Here is a 22,653-nt window from a genome sequence, read left to right on the forward strand (position 1 = left end):
GCCTCCAAAGTTTAATAATAATAAAAAAATCATAATACAATAACGCCCCCCCCACCCCCCCATAGACAGTGATAGGAACACTAAAAAGAGAGAGAGAGAGGTTTAGTGTCAGGGCTGGGCCCCTAAGGGGTGTTGTGGGGCGGGCTGGAAACAGACCAGGTTCCGCCCCCCAGCCCTGCTGCCCCCCTCACCACCCCCCGAAAAACCCCAAAGTGGTTCCCCCAATTCCTATAAAAAACCCATCCCGGGCTGGAGAGGCAGCTGTGCAGCTCCGGGGGAGAGGGGGGCAGGGCTGCAGTGTGTGTGTGTGTGTGGGGGGAAATCTGTCCCCCCCAGAGTCAGTCCAACCAGTGCGGGGCGCTGGTCCGGCCGATCTGGCTGTGCTGGTATCTCGGGGGTGCCCCGAGACGTCCATGGTGAATCCGGAGGGGCACAGTTCTGGGGGGCGGCGCCCCCTGGCTCCCACGGGGGGTGTCAGCGAGATCCCCCCACTCCCCGTCTCTGCGCCGAGGTATCCATGATACAAAAGGAAGGATAACGTAAAATAATTACATCACTGGGCAGAGTCCGGCCCGGGGTCCCCCGGCGGGGAGCGTCCTGGGGGGGGGTCAGCTCCGCCCCCCGGCCCCCCCCCAGTCAGGGCGCCATCATGTCAGCCGTCCGGTCCGGAGGAGGGGGCCGGCGTCACAACTGCTGTGGGGACAACAGGGGAGGGGGGTTAGCGAGGGTGGGGGGACCTCACGGAGCCCCCCCCCGTAGGATCAGGGGATTCCAGCCCAGAGGGTCAGGTGGGGACCCCAGCCCCCTCCTCCCAGCCCCACAGGCCCCCATGGCAACCAAAACCCCCTCCCACACCCCCAGGCGCACCCCCAAGTGCCCAAATCTCACCCCGACACCGTTCTGGCTGTGGTCGGTGCCGGCCCCGGGGGGGGGCCACATCGGGGGGCTCGCTCTCCCGGCTCCTCTTTGGCTCTAACTCCTCCTTCGGTAGGGGGGGCAGCTCCCCCCGCTCAGCCCGGCGCTTCCGGCGCCGCTCGGCATCCCGGCCCCGGGCCCCGCGCCGCTCCGCCTGCTCCAGCTGGGGGCGACAGGGAACGTCAGCCGGATGTGGACCCCCTGCAGCCCCGGGCTCCCCCCAGCCCTGCCGGTGCCCCTCACTCCCGACCCACAGCCCCCTGCCAGCCCAGCCGTACCCCTCATTCCTGACCCACAACCTCCCCCGACCCTGCCGGTGCCCCTCACTGCCAACCCACAGCCCCCTGCCGGCCCTGCCGGTGCCCCTCACTCCCGACCCACAGGCCCCTGCCAGCCCAGCCGTGCCCCTCACTGCCAACCCACAGCCCCCCTGCCAGCCCATCCCTGCCCCCCCACCCTGCCAGTGCCCCTCACTCCTGACCCACAACCTCCCTGGCCCTGCCGGTGTCCCTCAGTCCCGACCCACAGCCCCCTGGCAGCCCAGCCCTGCCCCCCAGCTCTGCCGGTGCCCCTCACCTCCAGCAGGTGGCGGAAGGTGTCAACGGGGGGGCGCCCGGGCGGCCTGCAGCAGCCTCCAGAGGCTCTGCCCCTCGTCCAGCGTCACCTCCAGCAGGTCGCCCTCCAGGAGCAGCTCCTCCAGCGCCCGCCGCGGCCCTCGGGCAGCTCCAGCACCGGGCCCTGCAGCCGTGCCAGCGCCGCGCCCAGCGCCTCCAGGTCTGGGGGGCGACGGGGCAGTGAGGGGGGATGGGGCCAGCCTGCAATCCCCACTGCACCCTCAGCGCCCCCTCCCTCCCTCTGCCCTGTCCCACACCGCGCCTTCAGTGCCAGCTGCTGCCCCCCACTAAATCCCTCCCTCTCTCCCCCTCCATGCCACACACCGTGCCCTCGGTGCCAGCTCCAACCCCCCCCCGCACCCCAGACCAATCCCCTCCCTCTGCCCCGACCCCGGTTGCAGAGCAAATATGGGGCGTGTTTACCAGAGGTGAAGGGTCCCATCTTCTCCGGCGTCGTGGCGTCCCCGTTCTCTAGGGAGAGCTGCGGGGGGCAAGAAGGGACAGAGCGGTGAGACAGGCATCACCCCCCCCACCCCACCTCGGGGGACCCAAATCTAGGGGGCCTGGTCCCAGGGGCTCCCTCGCTGGGGTGGGGCAAAGGCAGACCCACCTCCCCCAGAGCCTGGCACAAACGGACCGAGGCGAGCGCCCCCTGCCCAGCCCCCCTCACCTTGGGTTGCTCGTTGCGGCTGGTCTCCCGCAGGGCGCCGGCGTCCCCGTGCAGCCGTTGGCGCAGGGCCGCCAGGCGCTCCAGGGGCCCGGCCAGCTCGGGCGAGGCCAGCAGCTGGCGGGCGCGGTCCTGCCAGGTGATGGCGCGCTCCGTCAGGCACTGCAGGGCCTCGCCCTCGGGCAGCCGCACCGGCAGCTTCTGCAAGGCCACCAGCAGGGCCAGGATGGTCTCGAGGCGCGGGCGGCGGGAGCGCTGGCACAGCGGGCACAGGAACTTGGCGTCCCACTCCCACCAGGCGGGCGAGGGCTTCTGGGCGCCCAGGCGGGGCCAGGCCACGCAGGGGGCGTGGAACCAGTCGCGGCAGAGCTCGCAGCACAGCATGCCGGGCCCGGGCGGCCGGCCGCACACGCAGGAGGGGGGGGCCGGGCGCGGGGGGGCCGGGCTTCAGCGCGTTGGCGCGGCGCAGCCGCAGGATGCCCTCCTTCTCCTTCCGCTCGCCCTCCTTGAACGCCACAATCTGCCGGGGGGGCGGAGGGGGCTCAGTGTGTGTGTGGGGGGGGGGGGGGGGGGCAGCCTGCCCGCTGCCAGCCTCCCCTTTCCCACCCTGCCAGCCCCCAGCTTCCCCCCCCTTTCCTTCCCTGCCGGCTCCCCCCCGCCAACCCCAGCCTCCTCTGCCCCCCCCGCCAGCCCCAGCCTGCCGCTCCCCCCCCCAGCCTCCCCCCCTTTCCCTCCCTGCCCGCTGCCAGCTCCCCCCCCGCCAACCCCAGCCTGCCGCTCCCCCCGCCAACCCCAGCCTCCTCTGTGCCCCCGGCCAGCCCTGCCGCTCCCCCCCCAGCCTCCCCCCCTTTCCTTCCCTGCCCTCTGCCGGCAAGCTCCGCCACCTCCAGCCTCCCCCCTTTCCTTCCCTGCCTGCTGCCAGCCCCCCCAGCCAACCCCAGCCTCCCCTTTCTCTCTCTGCCCCCCAGCCAGGCCCCCAACCTTCCCCTCTTCCCCCACCCCTACAGCCACCCAACCTCCCCCGCTCCCCCCAGTGTCTCTCCTGGTGCCCCTAGAGGAGACAGGCCCCCTGCCCCACTCCCCGCCCCCCGGAGGGGCCGGGCCCCACTGCTGCCCACTCACCACGGAGCCAGGGTCCCGCAGGTCCTGAGCCGACAGCCCCAGGCTCTCGGTGTCCGACTTGTAGAGGCCGAGCTCCGGCTCCCGCCGCCACTTGGTGCGCTTGGGGCTGGCCGCGCCAGCGTCCGCACAGGGGCACAGCACCTGGGGGGCAGAGGGGGTTGGGCTCTGCCTTCCGTGCCCCCCCCCGGTCCCATGGGGCCCACAGACCCCCCCAGCTCCCTCGGGACCTACCATCCTCCCCACAGCCACCACATGGGGCCCACAGCCCCAAACACCACCCTCTCCCCCACGGCCCCCGCTACCCTGAGGGATCCACAACCCCCCCCCTCTCCCCCGGCTGTCCCATGGGAGCCATAGACGCCCCCCACACACCTCCAGCAGGGTATAGCACGAGTTCTTCTTGAGGAAGGTCTTGGAGGCCTTCTCGCGCCAGGAGTGCGCCGCGCCCACCTGCACCTCCAGCTGGCGCAGCTCCTCCAGCCGCACGGGCAGGTCCCGGCCCACGGCCACCAGCCCCTCCAGGTCGTCCAGGCAGGGGTAGTGATCCCCGTTCTAGGGCGGGGGGGAAAGGTCAGCGCCTCCCCCCACAGCCCCAGGTCTCCCAAGTTCCCCCAGAGCCCCACCCCCCAGCCTCACGCCACAATCCCCCCCAGAAACCCCCTCCCGCTCACCTGGATCTCCTCCACGTCGGCGATCCAGGCCCGGGCTTTGGCCAGCGCTTCCTTCAGGGCCAGGATGTTGGGCAGGTGCACGGGGACGTTCTCCGCCTCCTTGATGATGGCTTCCAGCGTGGCCGGGGGGTGCTTCTGCCTGGGGCGGGGAGGGGACGGCTCAGGCCCCCCGGCTCCAATCTCCAGGCCCCCTCCCCTCCCAGAGCTGGGGAAGGAACCCAGGCGTCTGCACTCCCAACCTGCCCCATGTTCTAACCACTAGTGCCCTCTCCCCTCCCAGAGTTGGGGAGAGAACCCAGGTGTCCAGGCCCCCAACCTCCCCCAGGCTCTAACTGCTACCCTCCCCAAAACTGTGAAGAGATCCCAGGGGTCCTGCTGCCCCCAGAACCCAGGCGTCCGGGCCCCTCACCTGGCCTCGAGGCAGAGGTGGGCCTTCTCCTCCCAGCGCTGGGCGATGGTCAGCAGCTCCTGGAGCTCGGCTCGGGCCTTCTCCACGGCTGGGCTGGGGGCCACGGTGGCACCGGCCTGGGCCAGGCCCCGCACCAGGGCCAGGGGCACCTGCTCACGGGGCGAGCGCAGCGCCCGCTTCACCTCCTCCAGCCAGGCCGCCTGCTGCACCTGGCGCTCCAGCTGGCGCGTCTCGGGCACGGCCACGCCCAGCCGCGCCCCCCGCGCCACCAGCCCCTGCAGCTGGGTTGCGCTGGCGGGCAGCCCCCGCAGGGCCTCCTGCGCCTCCTCCTGGAACGCCAGCGCCCGCTCCAGCACTGCCTGCGGGGGGAGGGGGAGTCAGGGCGGGGCCAGACCTGGGAACCCCCCCAAGCCCTGCCCCTGGGGAACCCCCTCCCCGCACCACCTGTCAGGGCGGGGGGGGGAGTCAAGGCAAGGTCAGTCCCGGGTACTCCCAACGCAGCCCCCACAGTCCCATCTTCCCCCCTGCCCGCTCCAGCGCCGCCTGCCTGGGGGTGGGGAGTCAGGGCGGGGCCAGTCCCGAGTACCCCCCAAACGCAGCCCCCTGGTACTCACTCAATCCTGGCTCTGGGTAACCCCAACCCAGCTCCCCTGTACGGCCCCCGAGCCGGGCCTGCCCCCGTGGCCCGTGCCCGCTCACCTGCACGTCGGCCAGCTGGTGCATGACGCAGGGCACGCTGCTCATGCGCTCCAGGAAGGCGCGCAGCTCCTCCAGCGACAGCGGCATGGCGGGCACCCTGGGCGAGAGGCGTGGCGGGTTAGCCTGGGGAACTGCCCGCCACCAGGGGGTCTGGGAACGGGAGGGGTCAGGAAGCCCGCTGGCCCCCCACGGGAGGGGCGCGGGCACAGGTCCGGCTCCCCGATCCAGCCCAGCCCCCACTCACCCGGTCTCCAGGCCGCTGATGAGCCCCAGTGCGTCGGAGACGCAGCGCTCGGCCTCAGCCAGGCAGCTCTTCAGCCGATGCAGCAGCTCGTTGTCGGGGAACTTGCGCTCGCGAGCCTCCGACTCCAGCGCCCGCAGCTCCTCCAGCGCTGCAATGACACACGGCTCAGGCTCCCTCCCCGCCGGGGGGGGCTGGGAGCCAGGACTCCTGGGTTCTCTCCCAGCCTGGGGGGGGAGTGGGGGCTAGATGCCGGGACTCCTGGGTTCTCTTCCAGGTGCTGGGAGGTGTGTGGGGCCTAGTGGTTAGAGTTGGGGGGGGGCGGGCGGCTGGGAGCCAGGACTCCTGGGTTCTCTCCCCAGCTTGGGGAGGGGAGCAGGGGCTAACGGTCTGAGTGGGGTGCAAGCCGGCACTCAGGAGGGGTGAGGTGGGAAAGGGGAACATGGGTGGGTTCAGACCCCCCTCTCCCCCACAAGGGAACCCAAGCGTCCGGCGGGTGCTTACTCCTCTTGCGCCCGTCCTCCACCTCCAGGGCGATTCGGACCTTGTTGGCCCAGGTGTCGAAGGACTCGGCCCGAACCTTCAGCTTGTGCAGCATGGCCGGGAGCTCGTCCAGCGTGTAGCGGTACCTGCGAGCACAGGGTCAGCTGGGCCGCGGGGAGCCCCGAGTACCGGCCGGGGGAGGGCCTGGGGCTGTGATCCTGGACTCCTAGGTCCCGTGGCCGGCCGGAGTAGGGCTTGGGGAAGGGATCCTGGCTTCCTGGGTTCCCCGTGGCCGGATGTAGGAGGGCCCGGGGCGGGCATCCCGGCTTCCTGGGTTCCCCGTGGCCGGATGTAGGAGGGCCCGGGGCGGGCATCCCGGCCTCCTGGGTCCCCCGTGGCCGGATGTAGGAGCGCCCGGGGCGGGCATCCCGGCCTCCTGGGTTCCCCGTGGCCGGATGTAGGAGGGCCCGGGGCGGGCATCCCGGCCTCCTGGGTCCCCCGTGGCCGGATGTAGGAGGGCCCGGGGCGGGCATCCCGGCCTCCTGGGTCCCCCGTGGCCGGATGCAGGAGGGCCCGGGGCGGGCATCCCGGCCTCCTGGGTCCCCCGTGGCCGGATGCAGGAGGGCCCGGGGCGGGCAGCCCGGCCTCCTGGGTCCCCCGTGGCCGGATGCAGGAGGGCCCGGGGCGGGCAGCCCGGCCTCCTGGGTCCCCCGTGGCCGGATGTAGGAGGGCCCGGGGCGGGCATCCCGGCCTCCTGGGTCCCCCGTGGCCGGATGCAGGAGGGCCCGGGGCGTGCAGCCCGGCCTCCTGGGTCCCCCGCGGCCCACCTGAGGTACTGGCGGCTACTGGGGCACTTGCAGAGGTCGTGGATGTGGTAGAGGCAGACCAGGCGGGCGGGGCAGTCGTAGCAGGCCAGCGCCGAGAGGAAACACGTCGTCTTGCACTTGTCGCACTGGCGCTCGTCATCTGGGAGCAGCTCGAAGGCCTCGCGCTCCGCCTCCGTCACCCCCTGGGCGGGGAGAGGGGTGAGCACGGATCATGTGCCCGCCGCCCCCACGTCCCACCCCTCCCCAGCCCCACGTCCCCCACCTCCCCAGCCCCGCCCCCACCTTGTCCAGCAGGGCCTTGCGCAGCTTGCGCTCCTCCTGCACCAGGATGAACATCTCCTTGTGCACGGCGGCCGCCAGGTTGAGGTCGAGCTTCTCGGGGCAGGCGGCCATCTTGCAGATCAGCTCCTCGTGCGAGAAGACGCAGTAGCGGCGCAGGCGGCGGTAATGCTCGATGCACTGGCGCCCGGCCGGCAGCTGGGGAAGGAGGGAGGGACCCAGGCGTCCGGGCTCATCATCATTGGAACCCAGGCGTCCAGGCTCCCAGCCCCTCCCGCCCCAGAGCTGGGCAGAGGACCCAGGCGTCCGGGCGCACTCACCCAGTCAGCAGTGCAGAAGTTCACAGCTTCAGCGAAGTTGTAGCCCTGGTTGAAGCCGCTGTGATAGGCCCGGGGGAAAGTGATGACGAACTCTCCCGCACACTGATTGGTCCGGACGACCTGGGGGGCAGGAAGGAGCGACCAGGTGAGTGGGAAGGGGGGGGCTGGGACCAAGGTGAGGTGAGCAGCATTGAGGGGGTGTGGCTGGGGGGTGGCCAAAGCAGACACGCAGGGGGGGCCTGGTGAGGGCCGGGTTAACACTGGCCGGTGGGCAGTGGGCGTGCTGGAGGGGGCAGTGGGCGGGGCAGCAGAGGGCGTGGATGGGGTGTGGCCAGGGAAAGGAGGAGGTGGCGAGGGGCAGGCAGGCAGTGGGAGTGGCCAGGGCAGCGAGGGGGTGGCACAAGGGGTGGGGCGGGGGCCAGGGCTGCGGGGGCAGGGCATTCACCGGCACGCCATGGGCCATGAGGCTGTTGGGGTTCATGAGGGAGAGGAGTGGGTGCAGTGCGGGGGGCGGGGCCGAGGCAGAGGGGGCGGGGCCAGGAGAGCACAGGGCACTCACCGGCACGCCGTGGGCCATGAGGCTGTTGGGGTTCATGAGGGAGAGGAGTGGGTGCAGTGCGGGGGGCGGGGCTGAGGCAGAGGGGGCGGGGCCAGGAGAGCACAGGGCACTCACCGGCACGCCGTGGGCCATGAGGGTGTTGGGGTTCCTGAGGGAGAGGAGTGGGTGCAGTGCGGGGGGCGGGGCTGAGGCAGAGGGGGCGGGGCCAGGAGAGCACAGGGCACTCACCGGCACGCCATGGGCCATGAGGCTGTTGGGGTTCCTGAGGGTGAGGAGTGGGTGCAGTGCGGGGGGCGGGGCTGAGGCAGAGGGGGCGGGGCCAGGAGAGCACAGGGCACTCACCGGCACGCCGTGGGCCATGAGGGTGTTGGGGTTCATGAGGGTGACGAGCTGGTGCAGCAGGTCCGGCTGGCTCTCGAACAGCTCCGGGGTGAGCTTCTTCATCACGTCCTCCAGGTGCTCGGCTGCGAACGAGGGCACCCCATACCACGTCTTGGGCTCGCCCCTGGGGACAGCGCGGGGTCAGGGGGGCAGCCGCTAACCCCACATCCCCCGACCCCGTACCACGACTTGGGCTCGCCCCTGGGGACAGCGCGGGGTCAGAGGGGCAGCCACTAACCCCACATCCCCCCAACCCTGTACCAAATCTTGGGCTTGCCCCTGGGGACAGCGCGGGGTTAGAGGGGCAGCCACTAACCCCACATCCCCCCGACCCCGTACCACGACTTGGCTCGCCCCTGGGGACAGCGCGGGGTCAGGGGGGCAGCCACTAACCCCACATCCCCCCGACCCCGTACCACGACTTGGGCTCGCCCCTGGGGACAGCGCGGGGTCAGAGGGGCAACCACTAACCCCACATCCCCCGACCCCGTACCACGACTTGGGCTCGCCCCTGGGGACAGCGCGGGGTCAGGGGGGCAGCCACTAACCCCACATCCCCCCGACCCCGTACCACGACTTGGCTCGCCCCTGGGGACAGCGCAGGGTCAGAGGGGCAACCACTAACCCCACATCCCCCCGACCCCGTACCACGACTTGGGCTCGCCCCTGGGGACAGCGCGGGGTCAGGGGAGCAGCCACTAACCCCACATCCCCCCGACCCCGTACCACGACTTGGGCTCGCCCCTGGGGACAGCGCAGGGTCAGAGGGGCAACCACTAACCCCACATCCCCCCGACCCCGTACCACGACTTGGCTCGCCCCTGGGGACAGCGCGGGGTCAGGGGAGCAGCCACTAACCCCACATCCCCCCGACCCCGTACCACGACTTGGGCTCGCCCCTGGGGACAGCGCGGGGTCAGAGGGGCAACCACTAACCCCACATCCCCCCGACCCCATACCACGTCTTGGGCTCGCCCCTGGGGACAGCGCGGGGTCAGGGGGGCAGCCACTAACCCCACATCCCCCCGACCCCGTACCACGACTTGGGCTCGCCCCTGGGGACAGCGCGGGGTCAGGGGGGCAGCCACTAACCCCACATCCCCCCGACCCCGTACCACGACTTGGGCTCGCCCCTGGGGACAGCGCGGAGTCAGGGGGGGCAGCCACTAACCCCACATCCCCCCCGACCCCATACCACGTCTTGGGCTTGCCCCTGGGGACAGCGCGGGGTCAGGGGGGCAGCCACTAACCCCACATCCCCCCGACCCCGTACCACGACTTGGGCTCGCCCCTGGGGACAGCGCGGGGTCAGAGGGGCAACCACTAACCCCACATCCCCCCGACCCCGTACCACGACTTGGCTCACCCCTGGGGACAGCGCGGAGTCAGGGGGGGCAGCCACTAACCCCACATCCCCCCCGACCCCATACCACGTCTTGGGCTTGACCCTGGGGACAGCGCGGGGTCAGGGGGGCAGCCACTAACCCCACATCCCCCCGACCCCGTACCACGACTTGGGCTCGCCCCTGGGGACAGCGCGGGGTCAGGGGGACAGCGCTAACCCCACATCCCCCCGACCCCATACCACGTCTTGGGCTCGCCCCTGGGGACAGCGCGGGGTCAGGGGGACAGCGCTAACCCCACATCCCCCCGACCCCATACCACGTCTTGGGCTTGCCCCTGGGGACAGCGCGAGGCCAGGGGGCAGCCGCTAACCCCTCATCCCATACCACATCTTGGGCTCACCTCTGGGGACAGCGCGGGGTCAGAGGGGCAGCCACTAACCCCATGGCCGGCGCCCCAGGCACCTGTCCCCCCATTTCCTCCCCCACCAGCCCAAGTGACCCCCAATTCCACTCCCCCATTCTCCACCCCCCGCTCGGCCCCACCAGTGGAGGTAGTTGATGGAGTAGCTCCAGTGGTCCTCGATGTGCCAGCAGAAGGCGGAGAAGACCATGCCCACGTAGAGCCAGGGCACCTTCATGCCCGAGATGTCGGCGTTGATGTGGCACAACACCGACTGCTGCAGCACCGGCATCACGTTCAGGTTCCAGCCACTGGCCGCGTACTCCTGCCAGGAGAGGGGGGCTCAGCTCCCAGCCGCCACCAGGGGGCCCGGCTGGCTCCAGGGCAGGGACTGGCTGTGCGGGGTGGGGAATGGGACACGGGGCCCATCCCCTCTAGGGAGCACCGGACGGTTCGGGGAATGGGGCCTGTCCCCTCTAGGGCGTGCTGGATGGTTCAGGAGGTCTGGGAATGGGGCGTGAGGCCTGTTCCCGCTAGGGGGCGCCGGGTGGCTGCGGGGGTGAATGAATGGGGCGCTGGCCCCCATCTGGCCCCAGGGCAGGGACTGGAGGGCTCCGGAGGGCAGGAAAGGTGGCAAAGGGGCCAGCTGGGGTCCCCACCTCCTCCTCGGGGCACAGCCTCCGCTTGCTGTCGCTGATGGGGAAGCCGCTGCCGAACTCCTTGGAGTGGATGTCGGCGCCGTACTCCACCGTCACGTCCTCCTCGATGCTGTTCACCAGGCGCCAGAACTCCTTCTCCACCAGCTCTGTGGGCACCATCTGCCAGGGGGCAAGGGTGGGCATGGGCACAGAGCCACACCCCGGAGCCCAGGTGTCTGGGCTCCCAGCCCGCCGCCCTGACCACTGTGCCCCACTCCCCTCCCAGAGCCAGGGAGAGAACCCAGGTGTCTGGGCTCTCAACCCCCACGTTCTAATCACTGCACCCCACTCCCCTCCCAGAGCTGGGGAGAGAACCCAGGTGTCCGGTCTCCCAGCCCCCTGCCCTCTCAGAGCTGGAGAGAGAACCCAGGAGTCCTGGCTCCCAGCCACACCCCCTCCTGCTCTAACCACTAGCTCCCACTCCCCTCCCAGAGCCGGCAGAGAACCCTGGCGTCCGGGGGCCCGCGGGGGCACTCACGTGGACAGGCATGTTGAAGTAGTCGGCCTTGAAGGCGTCGGCCATCTCCCCGAAGCTCTGCAGCGTGTACTCCCGTGTGGCCTGCTCGAAGCCGAACGCCTCTGGGGGGCGCTTGCACTCCTGCCGGGGGGGCGGGGGAGGAATGTCAGGGCCGGGGAGGGGTGGGGACCCCCACGGAGACTCACGGGGCCTGCATCTGGGGAAGCCAGGCAGTTCCCCCCAGCCAGCCCGTCCCACAAGTCCCAGCCAGGCTGGTTCCCCGCCCTCCTCCCAATCAGCCCCAGGGGCCCAGCCAGGCCCGCCCCGCTCACCGCCATGACGCATTTGGGGCAGCGCCAGACGCCCTTGGGGATCTCGGGCAGGGGGGGCAGCAGGCAGAAGATGTGGTAGTTGTCGTCACAGCCGTCGCACAGCAGCAGCTTGTCGTCCTCGTCCCCGCGGGCGCAGATCCGGCACACGTAGGAGTCGATCTGTGGGGCAGGGGGGCGCCGGCGTCAGGTGGCGAGGCCTGGCGCCCCTGGGGTGCGGGGAACGGGACACTGAGCCTGGCGCCCTTGGGGGCACCAGCTCCCACCTGCCCCGGGGCAGGCACGGGCTGGTTCAGGGGCGCGAGTTCAGGGTCACTGATGCAGAGATGCAGCCAGCTCAGGGGTTTGGGGGCCCAGTCAGCTCAGGGGCCCCAGCCTGCTCAGGAGGTTGGGGTGTGGACCAGTCAAGTTGGGGGTCTCAGGCCAGAGTTCCAGCCGGTTTGAGGGTCCTAATCCAGGAGCCCAGCCAGCTCACAGGGGCCCGGTCACCTCAGGGGTCCCAGCCCAGGGGACCAGCCAGCTCAGGGTGGGGGCACAGCCGGCTCGGGGGTCCCGATCCAGGGGCCAGGCCAGCTCAGGAGAGAAGGGTGGGGCTGATCACCTCAGGGGGTCCCGATCCAGGGGCCCAGCCGGTTCAGGGGGTCCCAGCCAGCTTAGGGGTCCCAGCCCAGGGGCCTGGCTGGCTCAGGCAGGAAGGGGGGCCCAATCACCTCGGGGGTCCTGGCCCCCCACTTACGAACTGCGTGTTGCCGTGGCTCCGACGCAGGCGCATGGTCATCTTGGTGCAGGGCTCCGGGCTGTGCCTCAGCTCCTCCTTCACCTCCAGGAAAGGTCGGGGTGATGGCGGCTCCGGCCGGGAATCCACCCCGGGGGGTTCCTCCTTCACTACCACCGTGGGGGGGCACTCGGGGCCCTCCTTGTCTGGGGGGAAGGGAGAGGAGTCAGCACAGGCCGCCGCGCCCCCCCCCGGCACTCACAGCCAGGCAAGGCCCCCCCCTCACCTTTCTTCCGCAGGGTCTTGTCCTTGGCCACCAGCCCCAGGCCCAGCATCTTGGGGCCGGCCCCATAGATCTGCAGCTTCTTCAGCTCCGGGTTCTTCTCGATGTCCTCCTCCGTGGGCTCCGGCTGCGGGGGAAGGGGCAGAGTCAGTGCAGGGGCGGGGCTCCAGCTCCCCCCACTCCCAACCTGCTCCCCCCCCCCCAGGAACCGGCCGGGAAAGCGCAGGAAAACAGGGACAGCCGGGGAAAGGGTGGGGGGGGCGTGAGGTATCCCAAAATGCACTGGGCTGGAGCAGGGCCTACTGGGAGGTGCGGTCCCACTCGGGCCCAGCCTGGGGACCAGGAAACGGGGGGACAGAGAGAGCGAGGCAGGGGGTCCGGACAGATGCCAGGAATGTACCCAGGCCGCGGGCGCTCGCTCAGCTACCAGAGGCGAGGGGCTGGCACGTTCAGGGCTGGCCTCAGACTCCTGCAAAAGGGCAAGAAAATGGGGGTGGGGGGTGGCACCAAGGGGTCGCTCCTGATTTGCAGGCAGGATGGCAAAGTCCCCCTCAAGTTTCCCCCCAGCTACTGGCAAACAGGTACAAAGAGAAGTGGAGGAGGGAGCCAGGACTCTTGGGTTCTCTCAGGAGGACCTAGTGGTTAGAAAAGGGTGGGGCGAGCTGGGAGCCAGGACGCCTGGGTTCTCTCCCTGGCTTTAGGAGGGGAGTGGCATCTAGTGATTAGAGTGGGGGTCCTGGGAGCCAGGACTCCCGTGTTCTCTCCCCCCTCTGGGAGAGGAGTGGGGCATAACACCACCTGCAAGTTTACAGGCACCAAACTGATCTACAGGGAGAGGAGAGCCCCTGTCCAACCACACAGCAAGGTGGAAAGGAGAACCCAGGAGTCCTAGCCCCCTGCCCCACTCTAACAATTGGATCCCACAGCCCTGCCAGAGAACCCAGGCGTCCTGGCTCCTGCTGCAGACTTGCTGGTCGGCCGTCCCAGGCCTGCAGGGGCCTGGGGGCCAGCCGGGGGGCCGCTCACCTCCTGCTGCAGCCGCTTGGCCCGGCGCCCGTAGCTGTTGAACTTGGAGGGCTGCACGGACTGGCGCAGGGGGATGCTGTGGGGCTTGTACTCCTTGTCCTTCTCCTCGCTGTCGAAGGGGCGGGCGTCACACTGCTGGGGAGAGACGGGGGTTAGCACCCAAACGGACCCCAGCCCTGGGTGGGGCCCAAACCCGGGGGGACGGTGGGACCAGGCACTGGCACGGCCGGGGCGCTTTCCCCGGGGCCTGGCACCACAGATCCTGGCACAGATCCCCTCCCAGACCTGGGAGAACCCAGGTGTCCGGGCTCGCAGCCACTGCCCCCGCTCTAACCACCAGACCCCAACTATCCTGCCCGCCCCGCCCAGTAGGCCAGCCCCAGCCCCCCTTACCACCAGGTTGGCCCCCGACTGGTACATCTCGTAGGGGTAGATGATGCGTTCGTAGTGCGAGCGCAGCAGGGAGCCGATGTTCTTGCCAGAGGGGTAGGCGAGGCGCTGGGCCACACGAGCCCACCGCCGGTCCCTGCAGATGGCCTCATAGCCCCCCTCCTCCAGCACCACCTGTGGGGAGAAAGCCCTGAGCCGCCGGCCCTCAGCGCCCCCCCCAATGCTGCCGCCCCCCTCAACCCATGGATTCCCCCCCAATGCTGCCGGCCCTCTCCCCTGACTGCGACCGGGCCTCTGACCTCCAGCTCTGCAGCACCCCAGGCCAACATACAGACCCCAGCCCTGGGGCTGCTGGCACCTCTGGCCCCAACCCACACCTCCCTCAGCACTGCCGGCACCCCTCCCTGACCCGCAGCGCGGCCAGCGCCCCCAGCCCATGGACACTCCCCCACAGCTGCCGGCACCCATGGCCCCCAACCCGTGCCTCCCCCGGCGTTGCCAGCACCCCTCCCCTGACCCACAGCCATCTCCCCCCCCAGTGCTGCCAGCCCCCCAGCGCCCGCCCTACCTTGCTCAGGCTGTAGAGGTCGAGGATGCGCCGCTCCACGTTGGGGATCTTGAGCGAGGAGCCCTGGATCTCCCAGAACTTCGCAATCTGGTCTAAGTAGTTCAGCTTCACCCGCGTCTGCGCCTGGGGGCGGGGAGGGGAGCAGAGCAGTTCGCCTGGGTGTCGCCTCTCCAGCTCACGCGGCCACGCTCCAGCCCTGCCCTGCCCCCCCCAGCAAGGACGGGGAGCCGGGAAACAGCACTGCCATCGCGGCGGACCTTTCAGACCAAGAGCTAAGGCGTCAGAGTACCACCTGGCGCGGAGATGCAGCCACCTCTGGGGCGGGGCAGCAGGGGACGGCCACACATAACACCACACTGGGATAGTTTATCCAGCACTGAGATGCAGCCACCTCTGGGGCGGGGCAGCAGGGGAACAGCCACCTGGCAGCCACCATGGGCACTGCCTCCCACCTCACCTCCAATTCGTTGAGCCTCTGGATGCGCGGGGTGAACCTGAAGTTATCCACTTCCACAGCAAAGGGGGGCTGCCAGTCCTGGGGAGAGACGGGAAATGGAGGAGACTTAGTGCTGGAGCAGACAACGCTGCCTTGAGACCCCCCAAGATTCTTCCCAAGCACCGTCCGCAGGGGCAGCCCTCTGCCAACCGGGTATCGCCTCTGACGGGACATGCCCAGCTCCTCGTGTGCTCATCGCCCTGGGGGTGCTGGGCTGGGTGCCCCCAAGGAGAGGATTGGGGCTCACACAGAGCAGGGTCCATCCCCTCCAGTGGAGGGCAGGAGATCGTCCGTTGCCAGGACCACCCCACACCTCCACGCCAGCAGGGCAGGGAAGGGAGCTCAGGGGGGCGGACGGTTGAGAGCAGACTGGACACCTCTCGCACCCCAGTCCATCTGGTGCCAGGGGGCACCTGCCCCAACCCCAGGGTTAGCACTCCTAAGGCCAGACAAAGCCGTATCCCAAAATATCTGCATTTCACCCAGCGTGGGAATGCAGTTCCCTCTAGGGTAGAGATAGGGCAGCTGGGAACAGCTGCACATAACACTGCACAGGGATGGCTTGCCCAGCGCGGTGGCTGAGGAACAGCCGCACATAACACTGCACAGGGACAGTTTGCCCGGCACTGAGATGCAGCCACCTCTGGGGTAAACATACCAGTTTATAACACTAAAGTCTCTCTCCAGACGCCCGAGATCTAAGAGCAAGGCTGCCTAGGTCTGTGACCAGCGGGAGCCACTCCTGCCACTCCCACGGCCAAATCAAGGGTCTTTAGGGGGGCAGGGGAGGGGACGACAGCCAATGCCGTCAGGAGCCCAGCACAGCGTTCACTAGCCCAGCCAGGCAATCGCTCCCCTCACCCCCATTTCTGAAAGGGGGTGGGACCCCAGCCCCTGGATCTGATGCCTGATGCACACCCACGCAGGACAGCGAAACAAATGCAGGCCACTGAAACTGACACAGGCCAAACTCAAACCTATCCTTCCAATGCCCTGCACCCACCAGATCCAACTGAGACAGGGCCAGGGAGAGATGGGACAAGCAAGCTGCCCCAAAGATCCTCCCCAGGGAAGCCCCCACTTTTGGATCTGCCCCCCCCCAAGCCCCAGATCCCCTCCCCCCAACCCAGCGAGCCCACTTGCAGCCGTGTCCAGCCGTCTGGGAGGAGAAGAGGCCAGGCCAGAACCATCACAATAGCCCAGCCGGGAGGATGGAAGAGGAAGCCACAAAAGAACCGATGGGGGGGAGATGGGGGTTGAGGAAGGGGGCTTGTGGGTCCCATGTTGGGGGGCTGCTCCCCAGATCTCCCGTGGGCAGGACCACTCTAGCTGTCAGGCCCCCACACTCTGTTTACCAGACAAAGGCTGGAGCGTGGCAGCCATATTGAACGTGTCACTGATATTGGGCATGGGGGGGGCGGGGGATCTGAGATTCTCCCCCCCCCCCCCCAGCACCCTCCTGATCCCCAGGCACTGAACTGATGACCTCGCGGGCCAGGACCAGCGGAGGAAGTGGGGGGCAGGAGGGTTTGGGAATCAGACCCCACAGATCCCAGAGCCCCAGGAGATCAGGGGGGTCTTGAGGCCAGCGGGGGCCCCTGAGGAGCGGGGAGGCCCAGCCAGATGACCCCATTTCAACCAGATGCCAAGTCAGCGCTGGCCCGGCCCGTCAGCCAGATCCTCAGCGCCCCCCGCTGGCGGGGACCATCACCCACTGCCCCCCACTCCCTGTGCCCACGCAGTGCCCCGCAGCCTCTGTTCCAGTGGGCCCTGCCGTGACCCTGCGGCCCCCTGCCACCCCACATGGCACCCCTGCCACCTACACATGGAGAGCCTTCACCCCTACCCCCCATGGCCCCCAGGCCTGAGACCCATAGGCCAAGTGGGACACAGGCACCCCGGCCACCCCTCTGCACGGGAGGTACCAGTGCCCGACTGCCCACCATGGGGGGACATTGCCCCCCACACCAGGCACTGTGGCCAACATGCCCCCCATGCCCGGCACTACCCCCATTTCCCCCTGGTGCCCCCCGACGCCCCTCACGGCAGCCTGTCGGCCCGCCCAGCGGGAACTAGCTTGGACCCCTCATATGCCCCCACACGCCCCATGGCAGGCATTGCTGTGGTGGGCATTGACCCCCCCATCTCCCCACACATGCCCCATGGCAGGCGCTGACCCCCCCATCCCCCCTCACGCCCCACGGCGGGCGCTGACCCCCCCATCCCCCCTCACGCCCCCCGGCGGGCGCTGACCCCCCTCACGCCCCCCGGCGGGCGCTGACCCCCCTCACGCCCCATGGCGGGCGCTGACCCCCGGCCCCCCTACTCACGGCGGGGGGCCGGATCTTGCAGATCCCGCTCTTCTCGGCGATGGGCCGGATCTTGGCGATGTAGCCCAGGGGGTCGCGGAACTCGGCCCAGCTGGGCTCAAAGACGGGGCACTCGGGGGGCGGCAGGAAATCCTCGGGGGGCTCGGCCTCGGCCCCCGGCCAGGGGGCCCCCCACTCGCCCGCCCCCTCCCCCCACCCGGCCCGGGGTCCCGGCCCCCCCCGGGGCCCCCGCTCCGCCTTGGGGCCCCGCTCCTCCGCAGGGGGGCCCCGCTCCCCCCACCCCCGCCGGGGGCCCCGCTCCTCCGCCGGGGGGGCCCGATCGCCCCTGGGGCCCTGATCCTCCGCCGGGGGGGCCCGATTCTCCCACGCCCGCCGGGGGCCCCGCTCCTCCACCAGGGGGCCCCGATCCCCCCTGGGGGCCCGATCCTCCGCCAATAGGGCCCGATCCTCCGCCAATGGGGCCCGATCCTCCGCCACGGGGGCCCGCCCGGGGCCCCGATCCTGTGGCGGGGGGGCCCGATCCGCAGCCGCCGCGGGTGGGGGCGGCTCCTCCCCCCGGGCGGGGGGGGCCCGATCCTCCATGTCCTGCCCGCCCCGCCGCCGCCGCGCCGTGGCTGCCCCCCGCCCCTCAGGGGGCCATGCCCGGCCCGGCCCCCCCCGCGTCTACTCGAGCCCGAGGCCTGTGGCCGGCCTAGGCCCCGCGCGGATCCCTCCGCCGCCGCCGCCGCGTCACCCTCCGCCCCCCACTCGCGATCCCTCCGCCGCCCCCCCTGCGCCCCTACTCCCCGTTCCTCGGCCCGGTGCCTGCCGCCCCCCCTGCCCCGGCTCAGGCCCCGCCGGCTCCCCCCGGCCTGCCCGCCGCCGCCATCTTGGGGCTCGTTGCGCCTGCCCGCCGCTGCCGCCACACGGCGTCTCCCTCCGCCGCGGGGGGGGGTCCCCCAAGGTGCGGCCGGAGCGGCTCGGGAGCGGCCCCGGCGGGTCGGGCGGGGCCGAGAACCCCCCAACGCTGAGGGGACGGGCCGGGCGTCGGGCCCCGGGCGAGGCGGCAGGGGCGGCGGGAGGGAGAGAAAATAGTCCGCGGCGGAGGGATATGCTTGTCGCCTCCGCCGGGGAGGGGAGCCAGCGGCCCGGGGAGGGGGGGAGCCGGGACTTCTTGCGCACGTTTAAAGGGCCGCAGTGCGCGTGCGCCCAGGGAGGGAAAACAGGAAGGGGAGGAGGGGGCGGGGCGCAAGGAGACCACGCCCCCTGTTACCTGGCTCCTGCCCCGCCCACCCCCCCTCCATCTCCCAGCCCCGCCCCCTCCTCCCCCTCAGCCCCCAACCCCTCCCACACCCAGATCCCGCCCCCTTTCCCAGCCCCCTAGCCCCTCCCCCTTCCCCAGCCCCCAACCCCCAACCCCTCCCCCCCACACCCCACACGTACCCCTTCCCCATACCACTCCCCGTTCCCCGGCCCCCCAGCTCGTCCCCCTCCCCCCTCCCCACCCCTCAGCCGCTCAGTCCTAGCCCAGTCCCTCCCCTGCCAGTTGGGGACACAGGGGAGAAACGAGGCCTGTTGGGGTCTCAGCCCAGCTGGTGTCACGGGTTCTTGTTCCCGGCGTCCTTGTCCCAGTGCCAAGATGCAGCCAGCTCTGGGGCGGGGCGGCGGGGAACAGCCGCACATAACGCCACATGGGGACGGCTGGCCTGGGGCTGAGATGCAGCCAGCTCTGGGGAGGGGGGGCGCGGTGGGGAACAGCTGCACATAACGCCACATGGGGACGGCTGGCCTGGGGCTGAGACGCAGCCAGCTCTGGGGCGGGGCTGCGGGGAACAGCCACACGTAACGCCACATGGGGATGGCAGGCCTGGGGCTGAGATGCAGCCAGCTCTGGGGAGGGAGGGCGCAGTGGGGAACAGCCACACATAACGCCACATGGGGACGGCTGGCCTGGGGCTGAGATGCAGCCAGCTCTGGGGCGGGGCGGCAGGGAAGGGCCATGTCGCAGTTTGGGATGGGACGTGTAAGAGATTCTCATGTCCCGTGGAAACGGTGGGGGGGGCCATACAGCAATACAAGATCCTTGCCAGACTTGGGTTTGGGCCCGGACACCGGGGTTCACACCCTAACTCCAGGGGGATTGGAGCAACAGCCTAGGGCCTCGACACCAGCAGGGCTTCTGTAGTGCCATCTTCACCCCCTGCCCACAGTGTCCCCCCACCCCTCCTCCCTGCCCCACGGCGCCCCCCAGCACCCAGCCCTGCCTGCCAGGGGAGAGCGCCCCCTGCCCAGCCCTCTGCCTCACGGTGCCCCCCAGTGCCTGGCCCTTTTCAGCCCCCTTGCACCCCCCAGCCCTGCCTGCCAGGGGAGAGCGCCCCTGCCCAGCCCCCTGCCTCACGGTGCCCCCCAGTGCCTGGCCCTGCCCAGCCCCCCAGCACCCCCTAGCGCCCGGCCCAGCCTGCCAGGGGAGAGCGCCCCTGCCCAGCCCCCTGTCTCACCGTGCCCCCCAGCGCCTGGCCCTGCCTGCCAGGGGAGAGCGCCCCCTGCCCAGCCCCCCAGCGCCCCCCAGAGGCGGGGTAAAGAACACACGTACCCCAGAGGCTGAACACGGAAAGGACGGTCGGTCATTTATGAAGCATCAAATGTACAGTTTCTTATATACAAGGAGGAGGACCGGGGGGGCGGGGGAACAAAAATACGGTCATCTCGTCAACGTCGAGCCAGGAACTCCAGGGGTGCCCCGGCCTGTGTGGCGCACAGGGGGGCCCCGCTCCGCGGCCCGCTATTTATAATGTATACTATATACAATGGGGTCTGTACAACAAACCAATTCAACGCGGGTACCGGGGCGGGGGAGGTGCATGCTGGGGGGCGACCAGACATTGGGGGGACCCCAAGAGAAACTGGGGTGCACAGCCCTGAGGTGGAGGGGCAAAGGGGACAGGGTAGGCTAAGGGGCTTCAGAAATCCTTTAGTTCAGGACTCCTGGGTTCTCACCCCAGATCTGGGAAGGGGGGGGGGGGGGGCAGGTCTGGTGATTAGAGCCGGGGAGGGGCTTGGAGTGAGGACTCTGGAGTTCTGCCTCAGTTTCTCTCTACTCTCCCTCCCTAAAACCCCCCTCCCTGAGCCAGGGAGAGAACCCAGGAGTCCTGGCTCCTAGCCCCCTCTCCCCTCCCACAGCTGTGTGTGTTGGGGGGACACCCATCAGAAACAGAGGGACAGGGGGATATTCAAGTGGGGGGAGGGACAGATTGTATTTGCAAGGGGGGGGATAAAGTGCACAAGATTCACTGGGGCAGAGGTGCAGCCACCTCTGGGGCGGGGCAACAGCCGCACATAACGCTGCATAGGGACTGTTTCCCCCCCCCAAAACAAACAGCCCTGGGGCCCAGAAAATGGGGAGGGGGCTAATGGAGTTTCATGGGGTTTCCCCCCATGGGATCCCTTTCTGCACCGGGGAGTGGGGCAGGTTTGGGGGGCCTTGCGGGGGAGGGAGGGGTTCTCTGTCAGTGCAAATCACAGAATAGGTGTTCAGGGGAGGGAAAACGGTTCCCGCCGGGAGTAGCCCTTATTACAGACACGGGTAAGAATGGGGGGGATGCCCCCCCAGATCTGGCTCCCCAATATCCCAGGGATTCCCCCCCCCAAAAAAATAACAGGCCAAGCAGCAGCAACTCACAAGCCATGTGCAAATGAAAAGGGGGCCCTCTTCCCCCGCAGCGGACCACCTGGGGCTGTGCAATGAAAGTTAGTGCAATGGGGGGGGGTACATTTCCCAGAATTCTCGGCGGCCCCCAGGGGGTGGGGGAAACAGGGCAGGGATAGGGCATCCACTACCCCGGCCTTCCCCCTCATTTAAGGGGCCGGCCCCACCCCCGGCCACAGTCCCCGCCCCGCACAAATCTGTGCAGAGCTGCAGCTTCCAGGACTCTTCCATCCAGCGCTGTCACGAGCTGGGGCTGTTCTCTGCTGCGATCTGGTCTCTCCTCCCTCGCCGGTCCTGGGAAGCTGGGGTAGGGCAAGGGGATGACTGCCAGGGATCGGGGCTCCCCTCTGTCTGGGTTTCCTCTGCCCCCCGTCCCTCCCCTGCAGCACGGCTCTCAGACCATGGTGCTAATTCTATTGACCGGCTTGGATTTTGGGTTGGGGTTGCCCTGTCCCCCTCCCGGGTGCAGGGGGGCATGCTGGGGGAGCGGGGAGGTGGGGGCCCCGGGGGAGTGCGGGCTGAGTGGGGTGTGGGGCGAGGGCGGGGGCAGAGGCGGGTAGGAGGGGTGGGGGGGGATGGGCGAGTGGGGGGTGGGGCCGTGGTGGTGGTGGTGGGTGGGGCCGTGGTGGGGGGCCGGTGGCGGGGCACCCCCCCCGCGCTGCCCCAGCTGGGGGTGGTGGCTGAAGACAAAGTGCTTGGGGGGCTGGCGGTGGAGGGTGTGCTGCCCCCCGCCCCCCTGGGGCAGGTGCTGGGGGTAGGTGTGGGAGGGCTGGGGGGCCGGGCTGTAGAGGGGGAGAGGTGAGGTGGGCTGGCGGCCATGGAGGGGGAAGGGGGGGTGGGTGGAGGGGGCGGCAGAGGGGGGCAGCTGGTGCAGCCGCCTCTGGTGCCCGGGCCGCTGGAGGGTGTAATGCTGGTGCACCAGGGGGAAGGCCGGGGGCGTCTGCTTCTGGGGAGGCGCCGAGAGCGGGGGCTGGGAGGACATGTGGAAGCGGGGGGGCAGGGCGGCAGCCACGGGGGGCAGTGGGGGGGGCGGGGCCGGCTGCTGGGGGGGCGGGGGCTGCTGGGGGTACGGGGGCGGGGCCACGTGGCAGTACTGGGCGTGGAGGGCCTGCAGCTTGGAGGGGCCCTCGGGGGGCGGGGACAGTGGGTGCGGGGGGTGGGAGGAGGGGGCCGAGGCCTGGCCGGGGGGCAGCGGGAAGGGGGCCCGGCCCCGCTTGCTGCCGAAGAGGGAGCCCAGGAAGGAGGAGGAGTTGGAGATGGGGCGGGCCTGGGCCTTGTAGTCCTCCAGCGGGGCGGGCGGGGGCATGCGCTGGTGGGGGCGGGGGCTGCTAATGATAGACCCCTGCGGGCAGACAGAGAGAGAGAGAGGGAGAGATCAGAGCATTGGCCGCGAAGCCCCGCCCTTCTACAAGCCCCACCCACTTTATGAACCACCCTTGGATAAGCCCCACCCACTTTTATGACACCCCCCCACCCGCTCATAAGACCCACCCCCTCCTCCCCCCACTTTCTTTTATAAGCCCCACCCCCTGTGATAAACCCCGCCCCTTTTACAAGCCCCACCCCTTTTATGCACACCATACTTGTACAAGCCCCTCCCCCCACTGGCTACCGGAAATGCGGGGGGGGGTCAGATCTGTACGTAAGGAGCCGGTGGAGCTGGCGTGACAGGAGGAGCAAAGCATGCTGGGAACTGAGCGGACTGCGGTGGGGGCAGGGGGGCGTGTCCGGCAGGCCAGCCGG

General features: G+C 69.9%; 2 protein-coding genes across 2 annotated transcripts in view; both read right to left on the bottom strand.

Annotated features, from left to right (window-relative positions):
• Nucleotides 1-377: 377 nt before the first annotated feature.
• Nucleotides 378-17,964, bottom strand: KDM5C (lysine demethylase 5C). The gene is given in 30 exon segments (XM_043534312.1): nucleotides 378-693; nucleotides 889-1,078; nucleotides 1,492-1,530; nucleotides 1,532-1,626; nucleotides 1,629-1,691; nucleotides 1,953-2,010; nucleotides 2,200-2,611; nucleotides 2,613-2,716; nucleotides 3,319-3,459; nucleotides 3,691-3,870; nucleotides 3,990-4,128; nucleotides 4,399-4,757; nucleotides 5,098-5,194; nucleotides 5,342-5,489; nucleotides 5,843-5,967; nucleotides 6,649-6,830; nucleotides 6,931-7,125; nucleotides 7,248-7,367; nucleotides 8,149-8,311; nucleotides 10,077-10,258; nucleotides 10,593-10,751; nucleotides 11,110-11,229; nucleotides 11,421-11,579; nucleotides 12,154-12,338; nucleotides 12,419-12,542; nucleotides 13,442-13,573; nucleotides 13,835-14,005; nucleotides 14,400-14,522; nucleotides 14,857-14,934; nucleotides 17,226-17,964. Coding segments are annotated over 30 exon segments (4,866 nt in total). The 5' UTR covers nucleotides 17,808-17,964; the 3' UTR covers nucleotides 378-652.
• Nucleotides 17,965-19,806: 1,842 nt separating this feature from the next.
• IQSEC2 (IQ motif and Sec7 domain ArfGEF 2) overlaps nucleotides 19,807-22,653 on the bottom strand; it is a 53,294-nt gene continuing 50,447 nt past the window's right edge. Inside the window, exon 16 of the mRNA XM_043534435.1 lies at nucleotides 19,807-22,252. Coding sequence (XP_043390370.1) covers nucleotides 21,305-22,252 — 948 coding nt within the window. The 3' untranslated portion in view covers nucleotides 19,807-21,304. The remainder of the gene's footprint in view (nucleotides 22,253-22,653) is intronic.

This window comes from Chelonia mydas, chromosome 23 (assembly GCF_015237465.2).
Source record: "Chelonia mydas isolate rCheMyd1 chromosome 23, rCheMyd1.pri.v2, whole genome shotgun sequence".
Taxonomy (NCBI): domain Eukaryota; kingdom Metazoa; phylum Chordata; order Testudines; family Cheloniidae; genus Chelonia; species Chelonia mydas.